Source organism: Lynx canadensis, chromosome E1 (assembly GCF_007474595.2).
Source record: "Lynx canadensis isolate LIC74 chromosome E1, mLynCan4.pri.v2, whole genome shotgun sequence".
NCBI lineage: Eukaryota > Metazoa > Chordata > Mammalia > Carnivora > Felidae > Lynx > Lynx canadensis.
The window spans coordinates 24,127,325-24,141,876 of record NC_044316.2 but is presented as its reverse complement, the minus strand read 5'-3'; the positions used below and the strand labels follow the sequence as shown (position 1 = coordinate 24,141,876).

Sequence of the window (14,552 nt, the reverse complement as noted above, 5' to 3'; positions counted from 1 at the left end):
GGCCCAAGGTTGGGGGCTACTGTAGGGGGACACACAAAAAAAGAATCATGGTTTGGGCCTTTTTTGAAAGAGACCATTTAGCTTGTGATAAAAAATCAGCTGTGAGGTAGCCCCACACCTTCATCACCTGGCTCTTGGGGCTTAAATTTAGCCTGGCTATTTAATTAGTTTCCTCTGCCCTAGGTCTTTTTGAGAGGGAGACTGGCTTGGAAGTTGGATGAGGTTAAGAATAGGTACCAAGAGGAAAAGGCCCTTTCTCCTTCACCCTTGCTCATCCTTTATGCCTACACTTTCCACATGTTTTCTCTTTCCATTTTCCTCTCATGGTCCCATTTCTCCTCCTATCTCTCTGAAGACTGCAGGAAAGATGGGGTGGAGAATATAAGGTAGTAGCACCTGGCTGAAATCTGCTTTTGGAGAAAGGAGTACATGATATGACCTGTGTAGGTTTCCAATGAGATTAGTGAACATTAAAAGTTCAACCCCCTCTAGCCAAGGTGGCAAGTGTCATCTGAGAGGCCCAGCAACAAGTTTCCTTCCAAAGATATTGCCTGTTTTCTGAATTTGGGCCCACCATAATCCACAAAGTAGGCTCTTGGCCTCCAGGATAAATGCTGAGGTCAGAGCATGGCTGGATCCATGCAAATCCCTCTGTTCTAGACGGGTAAAAATCACAATCTGAGCCATCATTTATGATCAGCTCTGATCCAACCAAGGAAGTAGCTAAGTATAACGGTCAAGAGCCTGGACCTGAAAGCTAGATTGCCTGGATCTGAATCCAGATTCTACCACTGCCTAGTTGTACAATGTTATGTAAGTTCCTTAATCTCTCTGTCCCTCAATTTTCCTCATCTGTAAAATGGGAATGGTGGTAGCACCTACCTCAGACACTAATAAGCACATCAAGATTTAGAGAAGGCACCTGGCATATGCCCCAAAAGTTAGCTATTATTATTCTTTTAAAAGCAGCTCTTCTTTAATTAGGCAATAATATGTCAAGGCCTAAAAACTACACATGCCTCTTAAGCCTGCAATTCTGCTTTTAGAAAACGATCCTATGTAAAGGCCATAAGAAGATTCAGTATATATTCAGCTATTTGTAATTGTAAAGCAAACTGAAAACAACCCAAATGACCAAATGGTAGACAATTTATAGTAAATCCTTACAATGAAGTAAAATAGGTTACAAAAAAGTATGATAGCTTCAGATGTTTTAAATATATACATTTAGGGAAAAAATACAGGATATTTTCTAAAATGTTATCTCTGGGTAGTAAAATTATGGGTAATCTTAAGGTTTATTTAGAGAGCGAGAGAGCAAGAGCACATGCATGCATGAGTGGGGAAGGGGCACAGAGAGACTCCCAAGCAGGCTCTGCGCTGTCAGTGCGAAATGAAGCCCAATGCGGGGCTTGAACCCATGAACTATGAGATTACGACCTGAGCCGAAATCAGAAGTTGGACACTTAACCAACTGAGCCACCCAGCCACCCCAATTAAAATTTAATGTTCTTTTTGCTTATATTTTCTACACCGCTTATAGTGAATGTGACCTTGAATAAGTCACTTAACCTCTCTGAGCCTTATCTCCAAAATGGGGATACAGTAGCACTGTACATATAACATTGTAACTTGTTTGAGGACTAAACAAGATTATACATGTAAGATGCTTAGCATACTATCCACTACATAGCAAGGGCTCAACACAGAGCAGCTTGCTAGTATGGTTGTGATGAACATTACTGCTTTAAAAAAAAAACAAAAATGTTTATATATTTTGAAAGAGAGAGTATGGGGGCGCCTGGGTGGCGCAGTCGGTTGAGCGTCCGACTTCAGCCAGGTCACGATCTCACGGTCCGTGAGTTCGAGCCCCGCATCGGGCTCTGGGCTGATGGCTCAGAGCCTGGAGCCTGTTTCCAATTCTGTGTCTCCCTCTCTCTCTGCCCCTCCCCCGTTCATGCTCTGTCTCTCTCTGTCCCAAAAATAAATAAACGTTGAAAAAAAAAATTTAAAAAAAAAAAAAAAAAAAGAAAGAGAGAGTATGCTCGAGAGCTGGGGAGGGGCAGAGAGAGAGGGATAGAGAATCCCAATGCTGTCAACACAGAGCCCAACCTGGGACTTAATCCCACAAACTGTGAGATCATGAGCTGAGCCAAAATCAAGAGCTGGACGCTTAACCAACTGAGCTACCCAGGCACCCCATTACTACTTTCTTAATAAGAAAAAAAAATAAAAGTTAAAAACAAACAGAAAAAGCCCAGAGCAGACAACTGTCTCACCGACTTCTCTGCAGTCTCAAGCCCATTTCATGACACAAAAGTCTGGAAGATGATCAAGTAGTAGTGTCTATTAGGGCTCCCTTGAGGCTTGCCTGGCTTCACACTTGGTTATCCTGATTAAGTCTCAGGCACTCACCTGCCTAGGAGTCCACTAGACTGTGAGCTCCTAGAGAGCAGGTATCACCTTAAACATCTGCCTCAGCCCAGTGCCTGGCAACATTTTGTAAAAACTCAGCGAATATCTACTGGCATTCTCTGGACAGAGAGGTGCATAGGAAGGATGATATGGACAGGAGATGGGTGATTTGGAATCCTGCAAGGCTGAGGCCATAGTAGCCTTTTTAAAGAGGCAGAGGCCTGGAGTAAGGGCAGGTTTCATGTCACAATAGCAACCCCTCACTCATGATCCATTCATCAGAATTCTTCTATATTTCCACACAGACATCTTCACCCACATTTTTGCACAAGCTGACCTCTTTGCCTGGACTACTTATTTCCCTTCTCCCCCGTCTACTTCCTACATATTCTTTAAGGTTCGGCTTCAAAGAACACCTCCTCTTGGAAGCCCCAGGCTTTCATTGTACCTCAACAGTTCAGGCTGGCAGGGACATTTCTCAGGACTCCCTCACTGGTTCAGGCTTATGAAATCATCAAAGTGCCCTCAGGATTCCCCTACCAATCCCATCTTACCATTCCCAGGAAAAAGAGCTAAAGACCATAATAAGAGAGATTCAAATTAGGTATCAGGAAAAGATTCTCAACGACAAATGAAAAGTGACTGGAGTGACTACATGAAAAGAGAAAAGAAGAAAAAACCTCTAAGGGATCTTTCCCTTCCAGGTCAGGGCAAGTGGAAATTTCACTCAGCCAAGTGACAGATGGGAAGGTGCCTTAGGTGCTTCAGGGCCTAGGTTACCTAAAGGTGAGGTTTTACCTGCTGGAGCATCCTGCTTCAATGTGGTCAGCCAGGGTTCTGGGTCATAGACACAAGGAGTTCTATCCACCTGGTCATGGGGGCACAGGCTGGAGCATGGGTCCAGCAAAGGGCTTAGTTCCAGAGGAATCTGAGAAGAGTCACCCCCAGAGCCTATGACATGAGAGAGAAAACAAGGGCCACACACAGGTAAGGGCTTCTCCAGAGTGACTCACTCTTGCTCCTCCCACCAAGCATGAGGAACTGCAATGAGAACCAGGGCAAGCCTGGGCAAAGAGGAAAAGTCTGTCCTATCCCTTGCCAATTAGGGAACAGGGAAAACTTTTATGAGAACCTCGAGAGGCTCCCGGGGCTCCTTCAGGGCCAGTTTTACTACAGGGGTTTGAGGTAGGGCTACGTATGTTCTGAGTCAGTGTGCCAGATGAAGACACTAGGAGACAGAGAAGTCTCATGTCCTATCCTCTCCACATCCTATTTTAGTATAGTCAGTAACTGATAGAGCAGGGAGGCTGGAGTCAATTCCTGATCCTCTAGGAAAGTTGTTGTAAGGGAGCAAAATCACAGCTCAGTCATTCATAGAACAGCCACATCACCTTCGTGGCCCACCTTGATCCCTCATCTTGAAAATGGGGATAGTAAAGTCTACCTTACAAGGTAACCTTCAGGTGGGTTGTGAAGGTCATTGATGTCATGGGAGTACAAATGTGAATATTCACTCACAGGGGGAATATTGTTAGTACTACTCAAGACAGATAATCCATTTGGGGACACTAATCAGGTAGAACAGTCCAGTGTCAACGTTAAGAAGGCAAGGATTTCAGAGGAAAATCTGTCTCAGAGACAGAGCGTTGTGAGGCTGTACCCAGGCCAATTTCTGAAAAATTGTAAATGACCCTCAGACTCAGAATTTCCCAGATCTCACACCTCCCTAGCAAGAAGGGATGAGGATGAGGGGTGTCTGTAATGAATTAACCCTGGCAGAGGCTTTTTTGAGGCTCTGAATACATCCAGCATTTGAAAGAACTCAGGGATAAGGACTTCACGGAAACTGGAAAAAGGAGAGAGGGCATCAGAAATGTGTTGGGCACATTCACCTTGGACACTAACCATATGCTGTCCAAGAGAGAGCCATGAGGAGGCCAACCAAGACTCAAGGAGAACAAAGCTCCCTCAACTCGAAGCTCATTTTAAGAGAGGATCAAAGGGGGAGCATAATAGGTTGTGTGGAGTTAGAAACGAAAGACCACAACTCCTGCAAGGCAGATCACACTAGCTCTCTAAACCTTATTCCACTTACTCGTTGGCAAAAAGGAATACAACACCTTTGAGGTGTAATATCTACACCTCAAAATGCTGAGTTAAGGATCAAATGGGCTAGTACCTCAGAAGAAGCTTTGCAAAAGTTGTTTATTACGATGCAGCGTTCGTTCACAGCCAGAATCAAGTCAGATGAGAGCGGTTTTCTCCAGTTCTCCCAGTTCTTGCTCTCTCCAGTTTTCGCGGTTACCAGCCTAGAATTTCTGGAAAGGGTGTGACCACCGTGGGTAGAACAGCGATGGTAATGAACAGATGAAACACAAGGCAAGAAGCAACCTGATCACTAGGCTCCTCCTCCCCAGCCTCAGGTTCCTCCTGGGCTTAGAGGGCAGTGGGAGGGCAGACGAGAAAATCTGGGTGAGGGTCCTGGGAACCCAAGGGGGGCCATCCCCAGGTTCACGGCGGGAACCAGGACTTCCTCTCTGGACGAGGTGCCGCTCCGGAAGCACCTGGCACGGGGAGAGTACGTCCTTCCCAGGAAGGTGGATGTGACCCTAGCCAAGGGCGCGGCTACCTTGACGCTTCCCGGTACCAGCCGCCCCTTCCCTGTCCCTAGGAGGACGAGGAGAGGGGCAGGAGCCGGGACTCAGCCTACCAGCTGAGACCTTTCCCCTACTTCGGGCTGCCTCCTGCCAACAAGGTGGAGAGGTGGAGGGTGACCATGGAAGGTTCTTGTTCTTGGCAGGGGCCAGGAGCTGGGCTGCCCTCTCCTGAGATAAGAGACGGTCAAAAAGGAAATGGGAAAAGGGAGAGGAAGACGCCCCCTGTTCCTCAGCGCTCCATGGACAAACCTGCCCCTTCGGGGTCGCAAAGCGCTTCGGATCTGGGCTGGGGGTGACACTCACCGGTCCCACGGCTTGAGCCGCCAAGCCGACTGCGAAGGCGGGCGGGCCGGGAGAGGCGGCGGGAAGAGCCTGGGAATGAAAGGGAAGAGGAAAGGGCGGGAGCGAGCCGGGGTGGAGAGGAAGCCTGGGCGGCCGGAGCGCACGAGCTGGCTGCTGCAATGACACAGTGGCCGGAGCGGGCCGGCTCCTCCCCCGAGGCGGGGCGCGCACCGGCGGCGCGGGGCGCACGTGGCCCGCTGGGGATGCCGGGGTCTGAGTTAGGGCTTCAGGTGGGACAAACTATTTTGAGAAGCTGGGGTAAGATGGGGATGAGCCGCAGGCCTCCCGTGTTCTGGCGGGAGAAGCAGGGCTTCCGGGGCCTCACAGGGCCGTGGGGTCCTTCAGTAGAGGACGCCGTGGTTGAACACTGAGCCGGGGCCTCAGACCCCACCACTCCGACAGAGCCCCGTCAAAGGGTTCGAGAGGGTGCGGTGAGACGCGTGACGCGCCTGCTCCGCTCGGGGCTCCTCTGACGGACCGGGACGCAGCAAGCCCACCACCGGAAAGAACAGGCATGGGGAGACGTCGGGGCCGGGAAACTGGCTCCAGTCCTGGGGGCGGGGCGCGCGCGCAGAATCCACCCGCCGGGAAGCGCAGGCGCCCCACGTTGGCCGGAAGCCGGGCTCGGGAGGCGGAAGCGGGTTGCTCCCAGGGGGCTGTGCGGCTGCGGTGGGAGCCTGGCAGCGGGGCTCATAGAGGGCTAAACTGCCAGGGCGCCGAGACACCGAAGGCACGTGAAGTGTAAGGGCCGCCACAGCCGTGTCAGACGGGGAAAGGACTCCTTTATTTTTAAAGGCCAGTTTTTAAAAATTTTTTAATTTGAGAAAGCAAGAGAAAGTGCACGTGAGAGGGTGGGGGGACAAAGGCAGAGAGACTCTCAAGCTGGTAGAGTGGAGCCAGCCACAGGGCTCGATCCCACCACCCTGGGATCATGACCGGCCTGGAAATCGAGTCCGAGCTCAACTGACTGAGCCACCCAGGTGCGCGCCCCCACTAGTATCGGTTTGTTACAGTGAGATATTGTTGTTGGCTCAGACCATCAGGCATGTATGCATTCATTTGTTCAACATGGTTCTGGTTTAGTCAACAAACTTCTTCCTGTGTGCCACTTTTCAGACACTGATACATGACAGAAAGGTGTTTTACATCCCTTTGAACCACTAACACTAGTGTGTGCCATACACCCATGCCTCCCTGCCCTCGCCCCTTTCCCCAGTATTAGCATCCATTCTACCTATCTACACCTTAACCTGAAAACTGGTTAAAACTGACTGTAGGGGCGCCCAGGTGGCTTTATCGGTTGGGCAGTCAACTTCGACTCAGGTCGTGAGCTCGCAGCTTGGGAGTTCCAGCCCCACATTGGGCTTTCTGCTGTCAGAGTGGAGCCTGCTTCAGATCCTGTCTCCTTCTCTCTCTTCCCCTCCCTTGCTCGTGCTCTAAAAAAAAAAAAAAAAAAAAAAAGTATGTAAATGAGGTAGGGAGACTCCTGGAGCTCTGGATGTCACTGGAGAACTAGTATTTTGTACTGGAGGCAATGGGTTCAGAGAGGCTGTTCACACAAACCGAAGTACTCCAAGGTGTACTTAAATGCCTTCTCTCCCTGTCCCTCTTGGCTTTGACTTGAAGTCATTAGTTAGGTGTATTCAATTTGTATTACAAAATCTTAATGACTTATCCTATACTTTGTAATAGGAATTCCTAGCTGACTGCTAACATTTTCAGGGGTTATATCCGAAATTGCCTTTTGAGTCTGCCTTATACTGAGAATAGCTAAAGGTTTTTAACCAATAATTTCATACTAGTAGTATGACATTCTTTTCCTGATGTGTTAGTGTTAGGTTTCTTCCCACAATCTTTGGAAGGAAAATCACAAATTCTAGTTTCTGCTCTGATTTGAAATCATTACAGCCTAAAGTTCTGCTCTGAAACCTAAGAATAAGGGTAAAATCCAGTAAGGTTCATATATATGTCAATTCCACAAGAACTTTGCTTTTCCAATGCATCCCTTTGCTCATTTTCACAGGAAGAAGGAAAAAAATGTCTCAGAAGCAGATGAAGGAAGCTTTTGTCAGTGACCACAATGGAACCAGCGTGCTGGAAGTCACCCAGGGCTTGTGTTTGCCTGCACTCTGTATCGTGTGCAGAGGGCTCCTGATCATTCTCTCACAGCACTTGTGTTCTTCACATACCTGGAGAACTAGATTCTTCATTGACTTTGTTTCCCTAATAATTCCCCTGGTGGCCACTTTGACCATTTTGTCTTCATTTGTCCTCCTTGAGCACCTTGCTGTAATTATCTGTGGGGCAGGGCTTTTCTATCAAATATACTGCAGGAGAACTTGTGCCAGAATGCCTGTCCAGAAAATGCTTGAAAAATTCTTGAAAATCAGTCTAGAATCTGAATACATTCCAGCCATCTCTTGTTTCCGTGTAATTAACAGTGCATTTACTGCTATTGCCATTTTGGCTGTGGACTTTCCACTTTTTCCCAGAAGATTTGCCAAAACTGAGCTCTATGGGACAGGAGCGATGGATTTTGGAGTAGGAGGTTTTATTTTTGGGACTGCAATGGTTTGTCCAGAAGTTAGGAAAAAATACACAGAAGAGTCCAGATTTTATTATCTTACAAAGTCATTGTACTCTGTTTGGCCATTAGTCTTCCTAGGAATAGGACGATTAGTCATTATAAAAGCCATAGGCTATCAGGAACATTTGACTGAGTATGGAGTTCATTGGAACTTTTTCTTTACCTTAATCGTTGTGAAACTGATAACATCATTGCTTTTGATTATTTTTCCTCTCAATAAATCCTGGATTGTGGCAATCAGCATTATTGTGTTATACCAGCTGGCCCTTGACTTTACCCCACTGAAAAGGTTAATTTTGTATGGCACTGATGGTAGTGGCACAAGGGTTGGTTTATTAAATGCCAACCGAGAAGGAATAATTTCTACCTTGGGGTATGTGGCAATTCATATGGCTGGCGTGCAAACAGGGTCATATATGCTTAAAAAAAGATCACATGTCAAAGACTGGATAAAAGGAGCCCACTGTATTTTGCTGACAGCTATTAGTCTCTTCATATCTCTCTACATAGTTCAGGTAAATGTAGAAGTAGTATCTCGGAGAATGGCCAATTTAGCCTTTTGTATTTGGATAGTTGCTTCTAGCCTGATCCTTCTTAGTAGTTTATTACTGGGTGATATAATTTTGAGTTTTGCCAAATTTCTAATTAAAGAGGCTGTGGTACCATGTTCTTGGAAACTGATCCATTCGTCTGTCACAAATAAAAAACATTTAGAATCTCTGGTCTCTGAAGCTGAAAGAAAGGAACCCAGTCTTTGTTTAATCACAGCTATGAACAGAAACCAGTTAATTTTTTTCTTGCTGTCAAATATAACTACTGGTCTGATCAACCTGTTGATAGATACATTACACAGCAGTACTTTGTGGGCCTTATTTGTGCTCAATCTCTATATGTTTACCAACTGTTTAATTATATATGTGCTACACTTGCAAGATAAGACAATAAAATTTTGGTGATCAGTATGGGTAGGAAGTACCTGTGTTAGAGCAATATTTTAATGAGGAAGAATATTAAATGTGAAGAAAATGGGCTTTTGGCAACCCAGTGTTAACCATATTTTTTTCAACCCTCTATAAATGATGCTTAATGTTTTAATGTGTCTCAACACTATACAAAACAAACCAATAGAGAAACAAGTCTTGTGAGTCGTTAGAATATTTATTAAATTTCAGTATTTTAAAGAAACTGCAGTTGTGACACTGAAAGATTGGAGGGTGAGGGGGATTTTTACTTTCTATCTTCTTACATACCATTCTGTATTTATTGTATGACATAACATTTACATGAAAACATCTCAATGTGAATTTATTGTATGACTTTTATAATAAAATTTACGTGAAAACATCTCAGTGTGAATTGTGGAATTGTCAACACTTCTTTACTTGCTCAGTTTTAACCTTTTAAAAAAGCCTAAGTATGTGAAAGCAAGTGTTTATAATCAAATACTTAAATACTACAAAGTCAGAAAACAGTTAAATGCTCCAAATGGAATGAATTGTATGATGCAGTTTACATGCCTAGTAATTATGAGACAATAGTTTTACTTTGGGACTGATTATTTTTTTAGCCAACTCTATGCTAGGAATGATAAGCAGGTTTCCTGATATCTTGGAGCTTGCAGTCTAGTGGGGAAACAGACACTGAACAACAATTATAAACTGTGTTAAGTCATGAAGTATGGGTTGCCAAGAGTGTCAAACCAAGAACTGACCTAGTAGAGTCAAAGTTTTTCCCACAGATGGTATTTCTTTAAAGATTTCATTTTTAAGTAGTCTCTACACCCAATATGGGGCTCTAACAACCCTGAGATCAAGGGTTGTGTGCTCTACAGACTAAGCCAGTTAGGTGCTCCTAGATGGTATTTTTTTGAACTAGAGTTGATGGATGGTCTGAGGACCATGTTTGTGGTTAAGGGAAGGGGTAAACAGTATTCTAGGTAGAATGTATCCTTCAGCAAAGGTCCTGAGTTGGGAGGATAACTAGTACATCTTGAAACTTAAGGCTGGAGTTCAGAAAACAGGAGAAAGTAATAAGCTAGAGAGGCAGGCAGGGGCCTTATCTACTATGTTAAAGGGAAAGAGAACCAGTGAGAAAATCATGTACTAGGCTGATTTAATACAACTAAGCTATATTAAAGTTTAATATCCTACTGAGAATTTGAGTCATTTAAAAACTCTTAAGTAGATATTTGAACCAGCTGTTCAAAATGTTAAGATTTTAAAAATATAAAATTCTTAGTTTCTGATTATAATGTTCCCTCTATATTGTTTAAAGTGGGGGGGGAAAGGGGCGCCTGGATGGCTTGGTTGGTTGAACGTCTGACTTCGGCTCAGGTCACGATCTCAGTTCATGGGTTCGATCCCTGTGTCGGGCGCTGCGCTGACAGCTCAGAGTCTGGAGTCTGCTTCACATTCTGTGTCTTCCTCTCTCTCTCTGCACCTCCCCTGCTTGCACTCTCTCAACAATAAATAAATGCTAAAAAAAAAAAAAAAAAATTTAAGTGGAAAAAAAAGAACTAAAATCTGCCTATTGTTTTCTATTTTCAAGTAGAAATCTAATCATTATAGAAATAGGCAAGGGTCAGAATGCTCAAGTTAGTTTTATATTTGGTAAGCAACCTGGATTATTTTTGTAGTATGGGTGGAACCTCCTCTAACATTAAATTTTCAATTTTCTGTTTTGATCAGCTGCCTCTAAATTAGTTAAAAATTTATTCCTTAAGTCGTTAAATATGACTATTACACTAATTGGTTTACTTCAATTTATTATGTTAATGGCTAATTTAGTATTTATGTGGCATTTTTGCTAACTATAATCAATGATATTTGGAATTAATCTATTATTTTTTTTAACTTTTTAATGTTTATTTTTGAGAGAAAGAGAGAGACAGAACACAAGCAGGGGAGGGGCAGAGAGAGAGGGAGACCCAGAATCTGAAATAGGCTCCAGTCTCCAAGCTGGAGAGCTGAGGAGACTCTAACAATATTGTTCTCTCATTAAAAAAAAAAAGTAATTTAAATTATTTGATGACGGGGCGCCTGGGTGGCGCAGTCGGTTAGGCGTCCGACTTCAGCCAGGTCACGATCTCGCGGTCCGTGAGTTCGAGCCCCGCGTCGGGCTCTGGGCTGATGGCTCGGAGCCTGGAGCCTGTTTCCGATTCTGTGTCTCCCTCTCTCTCTGCCCCTCCCCGTTCATGCTCTGTCTCTCTCTGTCCCAAAAATAAATAAACGTTGAAAAAAAATTAAAAAAAAAAATTATTTGATGACTAAATGATCACGTTGTCTAACTGGTCTGCTGCTTCTTGTCAGTAACTGCTCCTTCATTCTTTTCCGGGTCTTAAATATCTCTCAAGTTTATGTCTCACAATTACAGATAATGAATCATAACTTAAAAGAACAAAGTGTACTCTATGTTTTTTCCACCTCTAATTATGAAAGTCATGTAAGAGAAAGCTAATGAAATAGCTTAATAAAAACAAAACAATTAGTAAGAAAAGACCATGCTGACTTGGTTCTAGTTTATAGAAGAGAAAGAGATCGTTCATTTATTGAGCTCCAATGTACCAGGTATAGATACAGGGGAAACGAAAAGTAAGACAAAGTCCCTGCCTTCGAGGGGCTTATATTTTAACTTGTAGACATTATTTTCCCTTTAAAAAAATTTAAGTGGAGGAAATGTGTCTTTTTTTTTTAAATTTTATTTATTTTTGAGAGAGAGAGAATGTGTGCGAGCAGGGGAGGGGCAGAAAGAGAGGGTAACAGAGGATCCAAAGGAGTCTCCACCCTGACAGAGAGCCTGGTGGGGAGCTGGAACTCATGAACCGCAAGATCATTACCTGCATAGAAGCCAGACAATTAACTGACTGAGCCACCCAGGCTCCTTGTGTGTCTCTATTTTCAACAGACACAACAAAACTTCCCACTGTCAGCTCATGAAAAAGAAAACCAAATTCACAGATCCTCAGATTTGGACAACCACGGCAATTTAAATAAATTTACATTCTGCTATTGATTTTACTACCACATAAAACAATGTGGTTATTATCACGAAAACAACGATAAGTTATTCTAATTAGCTAATTTTAAAGTCAATTTTTTTGAATATTTTTAAGTAATCTCTATACCCAACATGTGGCTTGAACTCACAAACCCAAGATCAAGAGTCCCATGCTCCACCAACTGAGCCAGCTAGGTGACCCTCAACTATCAATTTGTGGAGACAGAGAAGGAAGGGGGAAAAAGAAGAGTATAATGTGGTCTAGGACCTTATTCTATCGATGATCTTAAGGAATTGACTCATTCCCATGACTTTATTTTTTTTTTTTTCAACGTTTATTTATTTTTGGGACAGAGAGACAGAGCATGAACGGGGGAGGGGCAGAGAGAGAGGGAGACACAGAATCGGAAACAGGCTCCAGGCTCTGAGCCATCAGCCCAGACTCATTCCCATGACTTTAAATTACCCAACTTAAACTGGAGATACCTACCAATATGTATCCATAGCTAGCTTGTGTTTGGAAGATAGCAACCAGTTTTATTTTTATTGAGCATTGATGTCCAATATGATGCATAAATCATACAAAGTTTTATTTTGCTCCCCAGGAATTTATGTGTGGTCTATGAAGATAAGAAATAATATAAGGAAAAATTAGGTCCTCTTCTTTCTCTTAAACCTAAGTAGCTTGGCAAATAGTCATATCTCATTCATGCTTGAGTTTTGGGGCTGGCTCTCACACATTAGGGACCAAATAAGAAAAAGAATGGTATTTTGTTGATGATTTATCACCTCTCCATCACTCCAACTGTTACTAGGTACCAGCAAAATGTCCTCTGCTGTTGACTGCCTACTTTCCTGGCCTTTCCAATCCTTCAACCTTGTATTTCACAATGCCTATATTGAAATTTTAAAATAGGCAACAAATGGCTTTTTTATGTAATAACTTATTTTGTCAGAGTTAAGTTCTCTAAAGGTTCTTAGGTTCTAAAGGCTCTCTAAATTCTCTAAAGGCTCTCTTCATGACTTAAGTCATGAAATATTTGCTGCAGCAGTATTGGTTTTAGCTGAAGCTAGACCAATAGTGAAAATGAGTGCCTGCTCTAAAATTAAGAAGATACATAGTTAAAACTTTTTTATTAAAATTTTTTAATGTTAATCATTTTAGAGAGAAAGAGCATGAGTGGGGGAGGGGAGAGAGAGAGGGAGACAGAATCCCAAGCAGGTTCAAGGCTCTGAGCTGTCAGCACAGAGCCGGAAGCAGGGCTTGAACTCACAGACTGTGAGATCATGACCTGAGCTGAAGTTGGACGCTTAACCCACTGAGCCACCCAGGCGCCCCCCCAATAGATAAAACTTCTAAAAATTGTTTTCCAGTGAAATAATTTTTAATTTTGTAAATGTTATTTTATTATTTTTGAGAGACAGCGCACATGCACGCATGAGTGGAGGAGGAGCAAAGAGAGAGAGGGAGACAGAGAATCCGAAGCAGGCTCCAGGCTCCGAGCTGTCAGCACAGAGCCCAACACAGGGCCCGAACCCACGAACCATAAGATCATGACCTGAGCTGAAGTCAGATGCCCTACCAACTGAACCACCCAGGTGCTCCCAGTGAAATAATTTTCTAAGCATTTCCCCTCAAATATTGATTTTATCATATTTGGAGCACCCAGGCTATATCACCTTACTTGCTTGAGAAAGAACAACTTATCTAGCAAATTATCTACCTTTTTAACCTTATAGTAAGTATTCACTGACTACCTAAAAGTATGTGAAACACTGTCCAAAGATACTAAGCAGTGTGTTTAGTGGATTTAAAAGACAAACCCAGGAGCACCTGGATGGCTCAGTCAGTAGAGCATGGGACTTTTGATCTCAGGGTTGTGAGTTTGATCCATGTTGGATGCAGAGATTAGTTAATAAAAGACAAATCCAAATCAGGGAAAGTAATCGCAGATGGAAAGAGACTGTTGTGGTCTCATCATGTTTTATATTTGGGTTTTAATGCCTTTTTAAGATTTAAATCCCCAGGGTGAATACTCAGTTCTTTGCTAGTACCCAGTGTGTGCTCAATAATGAAAGTAATTAAAATCAGCACCTATATATTGAGCTTGTCATCTTCAATGTCCTTTACTAACTACAATCCAAAGGAAGCTTAAAAGGTATAAAGCCGGTGGGGGGGGCAGGCACCTGGGTGGCTCAGTAGGTTAAGCATCCGACTCTTGGTTTCGGCTCTAGTCATGATCTCTCGCTTTGTGAGATCAAGCCTGAAATCAGGTTCTGCGCTGACAGCACACAACTTGCTAGGGATTCTCTCTCTCCCTCTCTCTTTGCCCCTCCCCCACTTGTGCTTTTTCTCTCTCAAAATAAATAAATAAATAAAACGAGGTATAAAGTAGGTACATTAATTTAGTCTTTATAAGAGCACCTTTAGATCTTAAAACCCACAGTATTTTTTCCTAAGAGGAATGTTTTTACATGAAACATCCAAAAGTCCAGATTTTGGCTATGTAATCTAACCTGTCAAAAGGTGCACGCACTTCCTATTTGTCTATCGG

The 14,552-nt window shown here is 43.5% G+C and overlaps 2 protein-coding genes across 6 annotated transcripts in view; one reads left to right on the top strand and one right to left on the bottom strand.

Annotated features, from left to right (window-relative positions):
• MYO19 (myosin XIX) overlaps positions 1–5,535 on the bottom strand; it is a 32,009-nt gene extending 26,474 nt beyond the window's left edge. For 2 of the 4 annotated variants that reach the window (XM_032591140.1, XM_030294868.2), the window contains exons 1-3: positions 5,376–5,530; positions 4,595–4,733; positions 3,214–3,366 (exon numbers count right to left, since the gene is read on the bottom strand). Coding sequence is in view for 3 of the 4 variants with exons in the window: in XM_030294868.2 (XP_030150728.1) it covers positions 3,214–3,225 (12 nt within the window). In the remaining variant the exon portion in view is untranslated. Of the gene's footprint in view, positions 1–3,213; positions 3,367–4,594; positions 4,734–5,375 lie in introns of all 4 variants that reach the window. The other 2 variants (XM_030294866.2, XM_030294864.2) reach the window with 2 other exon arrangements.
• A 19-nt stretch (positions 5,536–5,554) lies between these two features.
• PIGW (phosphatidylinositol glycan anchor biosynthesis class W) lies at positions 5,555–9,345 on the top strand. Of its 2 annotated transcripts, none has more exons than XM_030294870.1 (2): positions 5,555–6,209; positions 7,438–9,345. In XM_030294870.1, exon 2 carries the CDS (start codon positions 7,452–7,454, stop codon positions 8,955–8,957), a length of 1,506 nt encoding a protein of 501 aa, XP_030150730.1. In that variant the 5' UTR covers positions 5,555–6,209; positions 7,438–7,451; the 3' UTR covers positions 8,958–9,345. The 2 variants fall into 2 exon arrangements, with proteins under 2 accessions (XP_030150730.1, XP_030150729.1); XM_030294869.1 differs by having other exon boundaries at positions 5,555–6,394.
• The last annotated feature ends 5,207 nt before the right edge of the window (positions 9,346–14,552 follow it).